This window comes from Entelurus aequoreus, linkage group LG17 (genome assembly GCF_033978785.1).
Source record: "Entelurus aequoreus isolate RoL-2023_Sb linkage group LG17, RoL_Eaeq_v1.1, whole genome shotgun sequence".
Classification (NCBI taxonomy): Eukaryota; Metazoa; Chordata; class Actinopteri; order Syngnathiformes; family Syngnathidae; genus Entelurus; species Entelurus aequoreus.
In genome coordinates, this window is record NC_084747.1 from 30,456,881 (window position 1) to 30,474,119 (window position 17,239).

The window sequence follows — 17,239 nt, forward strand, 5'->3', positions numbered from 1 at the left end:
TTTTGCTCTTTTTTCTTACAGTTGTATTGGTTTTTGGTTTGATTTAATTTCGACAATAGGCTGCAGTCCCAATAAAACTCCAGCTATTGACCCCAAATGGCCCCCAAGCCATACTGTGAACACCCCTGAAGTAGGGAGTCCCTCAACTAGGGCTGGGCGATATATCGAATATACTCGATATATCGAATATACTCGATATATCGCGGGTTTGTCTCTGTGCGATATAGAAAATGACTATCGTGATATTCGAGTATACGTTCTCCGGCAGTTGCTTTTAGCTGCGGGCATTAGACTACAGGAGTTTCTCACTCTTTCTTGTCTCTCCTTCTCACAGAGCGATAAAACAAGCGCACCTTCTTACATATGTCACATACTGTCGCGTGTGCAACGTCATATGCTCTCGCGGAGCAGAGAGGTAGCGGAATGGGTAACGTTAGCTGTGGTGCTAGCGGAGCGATGCGAGTGGTAATACGAGAGAAAGAAGGTGCCAATCTGGTAACAAATGAAGGAAGAATAATTAATTCCCAAGAAAAACAGCACGAGGTCCATCGTCTGTCGGTGGTTTGGCTTCAAGCGGGAATATGTTGAACAGACAACCGTAATATGTCAAGTATGCGGCAAAAGCGTTGCTACAAAAAGTAGCATTACTGCTAATGTGTAGCAACATTTGAAAAGTCACCCGCTAGAGAATGAGGAGTGCTTGAAACTCCGCATGTCAACATCTCGACCGGTGCCACACCAACAAAATGCAGAAGCAACCATTTCTATATCAACACCGTATGAAAAAAATAGTCAACAACAGAAGAAGATAACGTCTGCAGGAACCTACCACATAGCGAAGGACATACACTATTTGATTTCCTATTATGCAGCTCATTTTTATTTGACAGTTATTAAAATATCTTGTGTGACATCATGCACAAAAGTGCACTTTATTTGTTTTAAACTATTGTAGTGGCGTTCTGTAGAAAAAGTGCACTTTAATTTAGTGTTGTTTTGATATGTCATCTTAGTGACATCATGCACAAAAGGGCGCTAATAGCTTGTTTTAAAATATCTCTGACAATCTTGCTGTGTAGGTGGCGTGGTCTGCAGGCCTCGAAGACAGCGGCAGGTGAGTAGATTGCCCAGCTGGGGCTTGTTATCTAATCACCTGTCGCCCTTATTAGCAGCAGCCGGAACGAGACACGTGGTTGGAGTTGGGAGTTGGAGCAGAGCGAGACACACACACAGAGCCAGGAAGCAGAGACACGCAGGACTGACAAGTCCTAGAATATATATTGCTGAAAAGCAGCCGAGACTTGTGTGTGGCAATAAAAGACTTTGTTCAAACCTGACCACTGGGCTCCCAGAGAACCCACCATAGAGAGAGACTTCCACACTTGCACTTTCTGTTTTGGAAACTACATGAATGTTTGTGCCACTGCTGAATAACTTTTTAATAAATACAGTTTTGGTAAATTTACTTAGTTGTGATTTCCCTCTCTGCATGAAAGTCTAAAATTAGCAAATATTAATGCAGTATGAACAAGAATGTTATAATGTAGACACATAGAATCATCATACTGGTGTGATTATATGCATCAAGTGTTAATTCAAGGCTAAGGCATAATATCGAGATATTTATCGTGTATCGTGACATTGCCTAAAAATATTGAGATATTAATAAAAGGCCATATCGCCCAGCCCTACCCTCAACATTTGTCCATCAGCAAAGAAACCGGTTAGAATAGTCTCTACTTTAAGAGAGACTGAAGTTCCTAAAACAATGCAAACCCATCTTTTGGAAAGACAGCAGAATACACCAAAGCCAACAAAGCAGCTGCCAATGCAGAACATTTGTGTTGTTGTAGTTCACTGGCAAGGTTTTGGTTTCTTTTGTCGATGTGACAGCTTTGGTGGCAAACAGTGTCTTGTTTAGCAAGCAGTCGCTGGTAAAAAAAAAAAAAAACAGTCATTTGTTTGGACTTGTGGTTTAGTGTGGGAGTGGGACACATCCGTCTCCTTTCGCTTTTAATTGTGCGACTACATCCCTGCTCTGCACATTGCTGACTGTCCATTTGCAAATGGGATCTAAACAGATCTTTCATCGAAATGAGCTGTGTGCAGCCAATAAAAAAAAAACGAAGACTACATTTGGAAATAAACTAATTGGATAACAAATATGAGCTGAGGAAAGAAGTTTCTGCGAGAGACTGACAACAACAAACTCTTCAAATATATAACTACAAATGCACAATTATTCCAACCATACTGTATCCTATCGATCATGCTCCAAATGTACACACATACGTATATATATATATATGTATGTATATATATATAAATTTATATACAAACCCTGTTTCCATATGAGTTGGGAAATTGTGTTAGATGTAAATATAAACGGAATACAATGATTTGCAAATCATTTTCAACCCATATTCAGTTGAATATGCTACAAAGACAACATATTTGATGTTCAAACTGATAAACTTTTTTTTTTTTTTAAATAATCATTAACTTTAGAATTTGATGCCAGCAACACGTGACAAAGAAGTTGGGAAAGGTGGCCACAAATACTGATAAAGTTGAGGAATGCTCATCAAACACTTATTTGGAACATCCCACAGGTGTGCAGGCTAATTGGGAACAGGTGGGTGCCATGATTGGGTATAAAAGTAGATTCCATGAAATGCTCAGTCATTCACAAACAAGGATGGGGCGAGGGTCACCACTTTGTCAACAAATGCGTCAGCAAATTGTTGAACAGTTTAAGAAAAACCTTTCTCAACCAGCTATTGCAAGGAATTTAGGGATTTCACCATCTACGGTCCGTAATATCATCAAAGGGTTCAGAGAATCTGGAAAAATCACTGCACGTAAGCAGTTTAGCCGGTGACCTTCGATCCCTCAGGCTGTACTGCATCAACAAGCGACATCAGTGTGTAAAGGATATCACCACTTGGGCTCAGGAACACTTCAGAAACCCACTGTCAGTAACTACAGTTGGTCGCTACATCTGTAAGTGCAAGTTAAAACTCTCCTGTGCAAGGCAAAAACCGTTTATCAACAACACCCAGAAACGCCGTTGGCTTCGCTGGGCCTGAGCTCATCTAAGATGGACTGATACAAAGTGGAAAAGTGTTTTGTGGTCTGACGAGTCCACATTTCAAATTGTTTTTGGAAACTGTGGACGTCGTGTCCTCCGGACCAAAGACAAAAAGAACCATCTGGATTGTTATAGGCGCAAAGTTCAAAAGACAACATCTGTGATGGTATGGGGGTGTATTAGTGCCCAAGGCATGGGTAACTTACACATCTGTGAAGGCGCCATTAATGCTGAAAGGTACATACAGGTTTTGGAGCAACATATGTTGCCATCCAAGCAACGTTAACATGGACACCCCTGCTTATTTCAGCAAGACAATGCCAAGCCACGTGTTACATCAACGTGGCTTCATAGTAAAAGAGTGCGGGTACTAGACTGGCCTGCCTGTAGTCCAGACCTGTCTCCCATTGAAAATGTGTGGCGCATTATGAAGCCTAAAATACCACAACGGAGACCCCCGGACTGTTGGACAACTTAAGCTGTACATCAAGCAAGAATGGGAAAGAATTCCACCTGAGAAGCTTAAAAAATGTGTCTCCTCAGTTCCCAAATGTTTACTGAGTCTTGTTAAAAGGAAAGGCCATGTAACACAGTGGTGAACATGCCCTTTCTCAACTACTTTGGCACATGTTGCAGCCATGAAACTCTAAGTTAATTATTATTTGCAAAAAATAAATAAAGTTTATGAGCTTGAACATCAAATATATTGTCTTTGATTTGCCAATTATTGTATTCCGTTTATATTTACATCTAACACAATTTCCCAACTCATATGGAAACGGGGTTTGTAACATTGTTCCCAAATCTGTCTAAAACTGTGTTAGTGAGCATTTCTTCTTTGCCACCTCACTGGTGTGGCATATCAAGATGCTGATTAAACTACATGATTATTGCACAGGTGTGTCTTAGGCTGCCCACAATAAAAGGCCCACTGAAATGGTCAGTTTTATCACACAGCACAATGCCACAGATGTCGCACGTTTTGAGGTAGCGTGCAGTCGGCATGCTGACTGCAGCAATGTCCACCAGAGCTGTTGCCCGTGAATTAGATGTTAATTTCTCGACCATAAGCCATCTCCATAGGTGTTTCAGAGAATTTGGCAGTACATCCAACAGGCCTTACAACCGCAGACCACATGTAACCACACCAGTCCAGGACCTCCACATCGAGCAGGTGCACCTCCACGAGCATCTGAGACCAGCCACCTGGACAGCTGCTGTAACAATTTGTTTGCATTACCAAATAATTTCTGCACAAACGATGAGAAACCGTTTCAGGAAAGCTCATCTGCATGCTCCTCGACCTCATCTGGGTCTAGACCTGACTTCAGTTCTTAAGTGGGCAAGTGCTCACATTTGATGGAGTCTGGCACGTTGGAGAGGTGTTCTCTTCACGGACGAATCTCGGTTTTCACTGTTCAGGGCAGATGGCAGACGGCGTCGCGTGGGAGAGCGGTTTGCTGATGTCAACGTTGTGAATCAAGTGGCCCATGGTGGGGGTGGGGTTATGGACAACAAACTCAAGTGCATTTTATTGAAATATTGTGACGAGATCCTGAGGCCCATTGTTGTGCCATTCTCCTGAGACCATCACCTTATGTTGCAGCATGACAATGCACGGCCCCATGTTGCAAGGATCTATACACAATTCCTGGAAGCGGAAAACATCCCAGTTCCTGCATGGCCAGCATACTCAGCGGTCATGTCAGCCATTGAGCATGTTTGGGATGCTGTGGATCGGCGTATACGACAGCGTGTTCCATTTCCTGCCGATATCCAGCAACTCGGCACAGCCATTGAAGAGGAGTGGACCAACATTCCACAGGCCACTATCAAGCTAAAGAGGTGCAAAGGGAAGCGAAGCAAGGCCAGGGCTTATTGAGATTAGTATTAGACTGATTGTCATAGCAACCGTGTTGATGGTTACACTTTGCTCAAGGGAAAGTAGTGAAAGACACTAATAAAGAAACATGGAAGGTGAACAGATCCTGACAGCACTAACAGCTTCAATGTGACACCCAACTCACAATGAAAGCTGAGAGAAATTGACAATCGGGGTTTTGCCTTTACACGATCCAGCGTGCGTCGGTGACGTGTGTTGACAACCACTCAGAGCGCCTTTCTGAGTATTAGTGATGGGTCGCTCGCGAATGAGAGAGACAGCTCCCGATCGATTGTCTTTTAAAGCCGCATTGAACAACATGTGCGGCCTGCACCTTGACATGTAGACTGTGCATCGTAGCAACATTTGTCCCCTTGAGAAATAATCTTCTCCCAAACAGGGCAGATCATAACAAAAATTAGAAACAGGATCAGCCATTGATGTTTTTTTGAATGCCAATGTTCGCTACAACCTCAGCTGGATGATGCTTTTTCTTTTGCACGTTTTTAGTTATATCTTGTTTAGTGATTTTTAGTTGATTTTGTGTTGAAGTTTTATTTTGTTACCGTATTTTCCGGACTATACGGCACACTTAAAATCCTTTTTTTTTCTCAAAACTCGACAGTTCGCCTTATAACCCGGCTCTCATTTTAAATTGCATTTTATTAAGTGAATTTTGTGTTTTCTCACATATTAAAATGGGTCTTTTTCCATTTAAAATATATGTATGTATATGTTAAGTTTATCAACAAAGCCACATAAATAATATACAGGATATATGTATTGCGTTTTCACAATAGTTATTCATTTTACACATAATTTGGTCATAAACTAATTTAAGTAACAAAAATTATGAGGCTCTTTTTAATGAGCCAAGCCAAAAGGCACTCACTTTAATCAATCAATCAATCAATCAATGTTTATTTATATAGCCCTAAATCACAAGTGTCTCAAAGGGCTGTACAAGCCACAACGACATCCTCGGTACAAAGTTTATTTTTTTAAGCAAATTTTGTGTTTTTTCACGTATTAAAATGGGTATTTTTCATTTAAAATGTATTTAGTGAGCCGAACCAAAAGAGCCGACTCTCGCTCTCATTTAAATGTACAGGTATGTTTTGTTCAGTGAATTTTGTGTTTATTCACATCTTAAAATGGGTCTTTTTCATTTCAAATGTACATGTTAAGTTGATCAATAAAGACATATAAATACTATACATAGGTTATATTTTATGCATTTTACGAAAGTTAATAATGTTACACGTCATTTGGTCATAAATTAAGTAACAAAAAATTCTGAGGAGCCACTTGTGAGCCGAAAGAGCTCTTTTGGCTCTGAGCCGAGCCGAAAGAGCCGGCTCTCCACAAAGAGCCAAACACCCATTACTAGCAAGTCTCTGTGCAGTATGACTTTGTGTTGATGCAAATAAATGTACAGTCGTGGTCGAAAGTTTACATACACTTGTAAAGAACATAATGTCATGGCTGTCTTAATAATTTCTACAACTTTTATTTTTTGTGATAGAGTGATTGGAGTACATACTTGTTTGTCACAAAAACATTCATGAAGTTTGGTTCTTTTATGAATTTCTTATGGGTCCACTGAAAATGTGACCAAATCTGCTGGGTCAAAAGTATACATACAGCAATGTTAATATTTGGTTACATGTCCCTTGGCAAGTTTCACTGCAATAAGGCGCTTTTGGTAGCCATCTACAAGCTTCTGGCAAACTTCTTCTTGAATTTTTGACCACTCCTCTTGACAAAATTGGTGCAGTTCAGCTAAATTAGTTTTTTTCTGACATGGACTTGTTTCTTCAGCATTGTACACACATTTAAGTCAGGACTTTGGGAAGGCCATTCGAAAACCTTAATACTAGCCTGATTTAGCCATTCCTTTACCACTTTTGACGTGTGTTTGGGGTCATTGTCCTGTTGGAACACTCAGCTGCGCCCAAGACACAACCTCCGGGCTGATGATTTTAAGTTGTCCTAAAGAATTTGGAGGTAAACCTCTTTTTTCATTGTCCCATTTACTCTCTGTAAAGCACCAGTTCCATTGGCAGTAAAACAGGCCCAGAGCATAATACTACCACCACCACGCTTGACGGTAGGAATGGTGTTCCTGGTATTAGAGGCCTCATCTTTTCTTCTCCAAACATATTGCTGGGTATTGTGGCCAAACAGCTCAAATTTTGTTTCATCTGACATCACATGGACAAAGACAAGACCTTCTGGAGGAAAGTTCTGTGGTCTCTGACCACAGAACTTTTTCTGTTTCCAACAAAAATGTAGCTGTTTGGCCACAATACCCAGCAATATGTTTGGAGGAGAAAAGGCGAGGCATGGTGGTGGTAGACGCAGTTGTGTGTTCCAACAGGACAATGACCCCAAACACACGTCAAAAGTGTTAAAGGAATGGCTAAATCAGGCTAGAATTAAGGTTTTAGAATGGCCTTCCCAAAGTCATGACTTAAATGTGTGGACAATGCTGAAGAAACAAGTTCATGTCAGAAAACCAACAAATTTAGCTGAACTGCGCCAATTTCGTCAAGAGGAGTGGTCAAAAAATTCAACCAGAAGCTTGTGGATGGCTACCAAAAGCGCCTTATTGCAGTGAAACTTGCCAAGGGGCATGTAACCAAATATTAACATTGCTGTATGTATACTTTTGACCCAGCAGATTTGCTCACATTTTCAGTAGACCCATAATAAATTCATAAAAGAACCAAACTTCATGAATGTTTTTTATGGCAAACAAGTATGTGCTCCAATCACTCTATCACAAAAAAATAAGAGTTGTAGAAATGATTAGAAACTCAAGACAGCCATGACATTATGTTCTTTACTAGTGTATGTAAACTTTTGACCACGACTGTAACTGAGTGACTACTGAAAAGAGTGTCCGACAACTTTCTTCTTCCTCCGGTCGAAACGAACACGCGGCGAGTCCACGTTATCTGGATCCACCTCCAAACAGGTTAAAAGTGAATACCTTATTGGAGTTTGAGACCCCTGATTTCAACCGTTCCACATGTTTTCCAGCTTTAAGGCCTACTGAAACCCACTACTACCGACCACGCAGTCTGATAGTTTATATATCAATGATGAAATCTTAACATTGCAACACATGCCAATACGGCCGGGTTAACTTATAAAGGGCAATTTTAAATTTCCCGCGAAACTTCCGGTTGAAAACGTCTATGTATGATGACGTATGCGCGTGACGTCAATAGTTGAAACGGAAGTATTCGGACACATTGTATCACAATACAAAAAGCTTGGTTTTCATCGCAAAATTCCACAGTATTCTTGACATCTGTGTTGGTGAATCTTTTGCAATTTGTTTAATGAACAATGGAGACTGCAAAGAAGAAAGTTGTAGGTGGGGTCGGTGTATTAGCGGCTGGCTGCAGCAACACAACCAGGAGGACTTTGACTTGGATAGCAGACGCGCTATCCGACGCTAGCCGCCGACCGCATTGATGATCGGGTGAAGTCCTTCGTCGCTCCGTCGATCGCTGGAATGCAGGTGAGCACGGGTGTTGATGAGCAGATGAGGGCTGGCTGGCATAGGTGGATAGCTAATGTTTGTAGCATAGCTCTGTGAGGTCCCGTTGCTAAGTTAGCTTCAATGGCGTCATTAGCAACAGCATTGTTAAGCTTCGCCAGGCTGGAAAGCATTAACCGTGTAGTTACAGGTCCATGGTTTAATAGTATTGTTGATTTTCTGTCTATCCTTCCACTCAGGGGTTTATTTCTTTTGTTTCTATCTGCAGTTAAGCCCGATGCTATCACGTTAGCTCCGTAGCTAAAGTGCTTCGCCGATGTATTGGCGTGGAGATAAAAGTCACTGTGAATGTCCATTTCGCGTTCTCGACTCTCATTTTCAAGAGGATATAGTATCCGAGGTGGTTTAAAATACAAATCCGTGATCCACAATAGAAAAAGGAGAGAGTGTGGAATCCAATGAGCCAGCTTGTACCTAAGTTACGGTCAGAGCGAAAAAAGATGCGTCCTGCACTGCACTCTAGTCCTTCACTCTCATGTTCCTCATCCACGAATCTTTCATCCTGGCTCAAATTAATGGGATAATCGTCGCTTTCTCGGTCCGAATCGCTCTCGCTGCTGGTGTAAACAATGGGGAAACGTGAGGAGCCCTTCAACCTGTGACGTCACGCTACTTCCGGTACAGGCAAGGCTTTTTTTATCAGCGACCAAAAGTTGCAAAATTTATCGTCGATATTCTCTACCAAATCCTTTCAGCAAAAATATGGCAATGTCGCGAAATTATCAAGTATGACACATAGAATGGATCTGCTATCCCCGTTTGAATAAAAAACATTTATTTCAGTAGGCCTTTAATGTATCATAGTGCTTGGACGTCTCCATTGCACACACACAACAGTAAACTGTGTTTTATTACCAGGCGACACAATTCCCACAGGCTCAAGTTTCTTTTCAGTAAAAGAATAAGATCCATAAACCCTGCAGTGCAGTCAAACATATTCATTTCAGTTTTCATTTGACACTAATGAGGCCTTGGTCACGTTTGCCAGCAGGCGACCTGAGTGAATAGACATCGTGTGCATCTCGGCCACACACACACACACACACCCGTCACGGCCAAATGCAGTGCGTGAGTGGCGGGCAGCAGCGAGCGCTGACCTTCATTCATGAAAACACCAGGAAGGGTTTCAAAAATGGAGCACATCTTTCATCATTGCCACACTGAGTTTGAGGGCATACTTCGTAATCAGTTTTCCAGGGGGGAATCACACCGCCACCAAACTTACATCGTTGACATCGCGGTCGCTTTTATAAGGGAGAATCACCACTTCCTTTCGCCATCACATAAACACTGACAAGTCAAAGGGGTACTGCAATTTTTGGAGGAAATTATCATTTACCACAGTGGTCCCCAACGACCGGGTCGCGGCCCGGTACCGGTCCGTGGATCGATTGGTACCGGGCCGCACAAGAAATATTTTTTATTTTTTGTATTTTTATTAAACCAACATAAAAACACAAGAGACACTTACAATTAGTGCATCTACATTATATATCAATATAGATCAATACAGTCTGCAGGGATACAGTCCATAAGCACACATGATTGTATTTTTTTATGACAAAAAAAAAAAAATCCCCCCCCACCCGGTCCGTGGGACAAACTTTCAAGCGTTGACCGGTCCGCGGTTCCAAAAAGGTTGGGGACCACTGATTTACCATCCCCATGTAAGACAAGAACACACGTTTTTTTCCCTTTTTTTTTAATGTATTCTAAGACGTAAAATATGGCAAGTACGAGGCAGCTAATAGTAGTAATCTATTCCACCCATAAAACCTACTATAATGCATCTAAAAACCTCCAACAATACTCCACTTGCATCTTGTGACCTGAATGTTAACAATTTTTAGCAATATTAGCAATTTTAATTATAATAAGAGCTAACGCAAACAAACTCTGTGATCACAGAGAGCTAACTAGCTTATGCTGCTATATTGACATATTGAGCTGCTGCATCGCCTTTGAGTTGGTGAATTCTAGATTATAAATCATGCCTCTCACCTGGATAGTAGAAGGTTGTGGACATAAACCGAGAAGTTGGTCAACTTTGACATCTAACTTAGACCTGAAGATGGCGAGAAAGACACGAAAAGACGCTTGCTTTCGGGACATTTTTTGAAAAAAAAATTAAATGCGGGAGGATTATGATTAATTCTTCATCTAAACGGGAAGATATAAACATCCCATTAGTCGGCATCACAGTGAGAGCAGACATTTTACAGTAAGTGATTGTTTTATTATGTTCATAGTTTGTATATCTTGTTTAACACTTAACAATACTGAGTAAAATATGTAAATATTACATGTTATTATGAATGTTACTATGTTACATATATACTTATGGGATTAACAGTGTCCTGGGCATGACGTTAAAGTGCATCCGGCAGTGGAGTCTCCTCAAAGGGGTCTGGGGGCACTAGGAGGTTAACCCCTTTACTACTGTTAGCCCAGCTGGCCCTTGGCAAAGGCCTAGTACCTGACTGCCCCCTAGCCAGGGATACGGTGAAGACCTCAACGGCGGAGCAGGCGGAAGACGGTAGATTTAAGAACTACCACAACGACTGCGATGGTGGAAGAAGGCTGCAGCAGAAAAGGGTCCTCAGTCGTCTTGGACTCCATGCCCCTGGACCCTGACCCGATTCTGTCAAGGATCGTGTGGTGACTGTCTGTGCACCAGTCTCCCCACGTTAAACTAAGTCATGCACAGGCATCCTCCATAAAGGGATACACCCCTACTAGAAGGATCATCATAGTCGTTCGAGTGACCGCCGATGACTTATGGGGTGGATATAGAACCTTGATGGAGGGTTTTGGATGTTTTTTAGAGCCCTTTATAGGTGGAATAGACGGACTCTCATTGACTCCATTGTTAGCTGACTTTTGCTAGTGTTTATTCACAATTTAGAATGCATTAAAAAAAGGTTTTAAAAAGGATTCCAAAATTTCAATAAGTGCAGTACCCCTTACGAAATCAAATGTCTGGAAAAAAAAAAAAAAAACATGTCTGTTGTTGTCCTGGGAGATTAAAAAATATTCGGCAAATCCCGTGAGACTTCAATTCAGTAAACCTCGAAAGCAGGGGTGTCCAAAGTGCGGCACGGAGACAATTTTGGCATGCATCTTGTTTTTAATTGGCCTGTGACAAAATAAACACGTCCCTGAATAAAATATTACACACAAAAAAAAGATGGAACCAAAATGGCCGACGATCTGTGCCTCTTACTGCGTATGGTCTTTGATGATTTCCATGTGTCTTGTCATGATTTTTTTTTTTTAAGTGAGCCTGTGTCAGACGTGGTAAGCGTGTGTGAGACAGTATGTTTGTTTGTGTGACAGGTTGTGTCTGTAAAAGAGCGTTTGTGTCCATTTTATGCTGAGCTGTTTAAAAAATCAAGTCGTTTCATACAAGGTGACCACAGGTCGGTAAAAAGCAATTTATACAAGAAGTCATTCACCTTCTAATTACAATGGTACAAAATATCACAGTCATGAAAAATGTGTTTTTTTGCGTTTGAAAAGGTTACTAGCGTTGTTATTATACAAACCTCGTTTCCATATGAGTTGGGAAATTGTGTTGGATGTAAATATAAACGGAATACAATGATTTGCAAATCATTTTCAACCCATATTCAGTTGAATATGCTACAAAGACAACATATTTGATGTTCAAACTGAAAAACTTTTTTTTTTTTGCAAATAATCATTAACTTTAGAATTTGATGCCAGCAACACGTGATAAAGAAGTTGGGAAAGGTGGCAATAAATACTGATTAAGTTGAGGAATGCTCATCAAACACTTATTTGGAACATCCCACAGGTGAACAGGCAAATTGGGAACAGGTGGGTGCCATGATTGGGTATAAAAGTAGATTCCATGAAATGCTCAGTCATTCACAAACAAGGATGGGGCGAGGGTCACCACTTCGTCAACAAATGCGTGAGCAAATTGTTGAACAGTTTAAGAAAAACCTTTCTCAACCAGCTATTGCAAGGAATTTAGGGATTTCACCATCTACGGTCCGTAATATCATCAAAGGGTTCAGAGAATCTGGAGAAATCACTGCACGTAACAGCTAAGCCCGTGACCTTCGATCCCTCAGGCTGTACTGCATCAACAAGCCACATCAGTGTGTAAAGGATATCCCCACATGGGCTCAGGAACACTTCAGAAACCCACTGTCAGTAACTACAGTTGTTCGCTACATCTGTAAGTGTAAGTTAAAACTCTCCTATGCAAGGCGAAAAACGTTTATCAACAACACCCAGAAACGCCGTCGGCTTCGCTGGGCCTGAGCTCATCTAAGATGGACTGATACAAAGTGGAAAAGTGTTCTGTGTTCTGACGAGTCCACATTTCAAATTGTTTTTGGAAACTGTGGACGTCGACCAAAGAGGAAAAGAACCATCCGGATTGTTATACGCGCAAAGTTGAAAAGTCAGCATCTGTGATGGTATGGGGGTGTATTAGTGCCCAAGACATGGGTAACTTACACATCTGTGAAGGCGCCATTAATGCTGAAAGGTACATACAGGTTTTGGAGCAACATATTTTGCCATCCAAGCAACGTTACCATGGACGCCCCTGCTTATTTCAGCAAGACAATGCCAAGCCATGTGTTACATCAACGTGGCTTCACAGTAAAAGAGTGCGGGTACTAGACTGGCCTGCCTGTAGTCCAGACCTGTCTCCCATTGAAAATGTGTGGCGCATTATGAAGCCTAAAATACCACAACGGAGACCCCCGGACTGTTGAACAACTTAAGCTGTACATCAAGCAAGAATGGGAAAGAATTCCACCTGAGAAGCTTAAAAAATGTGTCTCCTCAGTTCCCAAACGTTTACTGAGTGTTGTTAAAAGGAAAGGCCATGTAACACAGTGGTGAACATGCCTTTTCCCAACTACTTTGGCACGTGTTGCAGCCATGAAATTCTAAGTTATTTATTATTTGCAAAAAAAAAAAAAAGTTTATGAGTTTGAACATCAAATATTTTGTCTTTGTAGTGCATTTAATTGAATATGGGTTGAAAAGTATTTGCAAATCATTGTATTCCGTTTATATTTACATCTAACACAATTTTCCAACACACATGGAAACGGGGTTTGTATATTAGGTGTCATCAGTGCTTTATTCGGCCTCAGTAATGTAAACTTTTCAATTATTCAACGTTATTTTTTTGTCTACACAGGCAATCGCAGGCTTTTGACCATTTATAATTAGGATCTGCAGTAAACCATGGGCATTACAATTGTTTGAAGTTGCATTAAAAAGCATGAAATCAGATTTGCCGAGACCTGCGGATACCCTGTCATCATAAACAAACATTCCCAGCAGGCACAAGACATTGATACAACATTGATTATACGTACATGTCCTTTAAAACTGACTTTGAAACAACGTTGCAAAATAGTTGTGTCTGTAAATTGAGACAACGTTGATGTGCAACGTTGGATCCACGTTGTTGGTTGGGAAATGACCAACAATTCAATGGTCAAATCAATGTCAGAACCCAACATTGATTAAATATCGTCAAAGGTATGTTGTTTCAACGTTGTATTTTTGTTGTAGAATATTGGGTTGGGAAATGACCAACATTCAATGGTCAAATCAACGTTGGAACCCAACATTGATTAAACGTCGTCAAAATGATGTTGTTTCAACGTTGTATTTGTGTTCTAGAATATTGGGTTGGGAAATGACCAAAATTCAATGATAAAATCAACGTCACAACCCAACATTGAATAAACGTCGTTAAAAAGCAATGTTGTTTCGACGTTATGTTTTCAGTGTTTCCCACACATTCATTTATTTGTGGCGGCCCGCCACGAAAGAATTACGTCCGCCACAAATGAAAAATAAAAAATAAAAAAAATTAAAAAAAATTTTTTATTTTATTTATTTTTATTTTTTTATTTATTTTTTTTGGTCCTGTCCAGCTTCTCAGGCAAATCATATAGTTGATGTAGATGCCCATATAGGCTGTTCAGATTTACTTTACAAAAGAGAAGTGTAGGATACTTCTCTTGTTGCCTTATTTGTATTTGACCACTACTGTTTTCTGTTTATTTGTTACTGACTGTGGCAGGACACCTCTGCCTCTGTTTCACTTTATGTTGCTGGTAAATAATATGGTTGTAGTAGGCTAAAATTCAATTATTTTGTATGCACTAATTAAAGGGGCAGAGCTTTAAGAGACATTTTAGCTTTTATATTTTATAAGATATATTTTTTGTAAGAACCACAATTAATAAATATATTTCAGTGAATAACTTATTGTTCAAATCTGTATATAAATATGTACATAAAGTGTTGTAATTATATTGTAAAATGGATGGATGGATGGATGGATGGACGTTTAAAACAAAACTGTTATTATTAATTAGTAAGTATACATTTTTTGAGCCTTTTTAGAGAAAATCATATCATTGTAGTAAAGTATGCAAATTACTCGATGATGTCATGGTGACCACGCCCATAGCCACGCCCATAGCCACGCCCCCACCGCCACAGGTATCTCGGCAGTTTATGGGAAACACTGGTTTTAGTTGCTCAACGTCAGAACCTAATTCAACAAGTTCTCAACATTGTTTCAATGTCTTGTGCCTGCTGGGTTTGCATGCAACAAAAAGTCCAGTCCTCTGTGGATCATTTTAACAACTTGAAAATAATCTAGTTTCGGTACACTTATTAAAGATTACAGAAATATACTGTGAATATCTGGACACCACATGATTTGATTCGATTCTTGGGGGTAACAATTCGATTCTGAATCGACTCTCGATTCAAAATCAATACTTTTTAATAACATTGGGTGCCAGTTCTATGATTAAATACATTCCTCCATAAAATAGACAAACAGTTCCGATAAATTTCTATATTACATGAAAAAAAACTGGTTTTGTTTCATAAAATTCGACCCAAACATTTAATAAAGTCAAATAAGGCAACAAGAGAAGTATCCAACACTTCTCTTTTCTAAAGTAAATATGTACAGCAGATATAGATCATCTACATCAGGGGTCCTTAAACTACGGCCCGCGGGCCGGATCCGACCCCCCAGCATCCAAAATCCGGCCCACAGGAAGTCCCAAGTAAAAAAAAAAAATTTTTTTTTTTTTTTTTAAATCTTTTCTTTCTAATCCATTTTCTACCGCTTGTTACTCTTGGTGTCTTCTAGCCGCTCAGGCAAATCATATTGTATAAAAATGAATTTTCCAATCGATAACGTGACAATGTTAAATGTTGATGAACATTGATGTTAAATGACATAACGGATTATAAAGACAATGTATATATGTATATATACACATACATGTATCTATATATATATATATATATATATATATATATATATATATATATATATATACATATATATATATATACATATATATATATATATATACATATATATATATATATATATATATATATATATATATATATATATATATATATATATATATATATATATATATATATATACTGTATATAGCCTTATATATAGCCTGGCCCCCGGCCAAATTTTTTTAACCCAATGCGGCCCCCGAGTCAAAAAGTTTGGGGACCCCTGATCAACATCAAAAATATGATTTTGTCTGAGTGGCTGGACACGACAGATAGAAAATAATTTTTTTTTTAATTGCCTTCCGCCCGAATGCAGCTGAGATAGGCTCCAGCACCCCCCGCGATCCCAAAAGGGACAAGCGGTAGAAAATGAATGGATGATTAAGAATTGTTACGAATAAGTATCGCGATTATTCTGAAAATCGATTTATTTATTTATTTTTGGACACCCCTAGTATTTATATGCAATTAATCATTACTATGACCATATAACAATAATGTCTATCAAAGTTATTCTCCTCAAGATAAATATATGATTATGATAAATTTAGATTTTTTTTTTGTCATGAATCAAAAAGTTTAGTAAATACCTATAATCCCACACTGCTTGACTGGCTGTCAGGTGGACGTTGACAGCCTAAAAAAAAAAGATGGACACCCGGCTTGCGTGTGCCCTCAAAATGGTCTTACCGCTGGCTGCTGAGAGCCCAGCGCCCCCCTCTTGGTGGAACCCCCTCTGGAGCTCAGCCTCTTCCACGACTCAGAGAAGCGCCCCCTGGTGGTGGGACGCCCCGGCCCCGACGCCCCGGACGCCACGGAGGCGTCGTCACGCGTGGAGCAGGTCTGCTCCCGGCGCAGCTCCCGCCGCTCGGCCCACTTCTTCTTGGAAGCCATCGGTGCTCAAAAGGTGGCGAAGCGGAGTACGAGTGAGGCGTCTTCTGCGTCAAACTGCTGCCACAGGTGGCATCTTCACTCCTCGCCGTGCGCCTTCCTCACTCCCAACAGAAGTCCCCCTTCCCGTTTGTCAGGAGAGCGACGCGAGCGCTGCTCCGTCCCCTGTCGCCCCCGGTCTGAAGGGAGAGGCGGCGACACAGAAGGTGCACCCTGTTGCATGTGCTTGGACTCAGCCTTGTTTTGCCTCCTCTCGGGAGAGGGAGGCTGGCAAAAAAAGGAGGAGGAGGTCTGAGTGTGTACGGTCTAAGATTCGTGTGGCGGGGGAGGAGGGGTGAAAAGGATTCCAGGAATTAGGAGCTCGGCTTTGAAGAGAAAGTGAAGACGGACAAAGAGCAACAGATAACGACACAGGTGGAACGGAGATAAGAGAAGGCTTGGAAACAAAGAACCTAAA

General features: G+C 40.6%; 1 protein-coding gene across 5 annotated transcripts in view; it reads right to left on the minus strand.

The window, feature by feature from the left end:
• Positions 1-16,785, minus strand: part of trpm3 (transient receptor potential cation channel, subfamily M, member 3) — a 514,307-nt gene extending 497,522 nt beyond the window's left edge. For all 5 annotated transcript variants that reach the window (XM_062025461.1, XM_062025459.1, XM_062025460.1 and 2 more), the window contains exon 1: positions 16,582-16,785. In XM_062025461.1, the coding sequence (XP_061881445.1) occupies positions 16,582-16,785 (204 nt within the window). The remainder of the gene's footprint in view (positions 1-16,581) is intronic.
• Between the last annotated feature and the right edge of the window lie 454 nt (positions 16,786-17,239).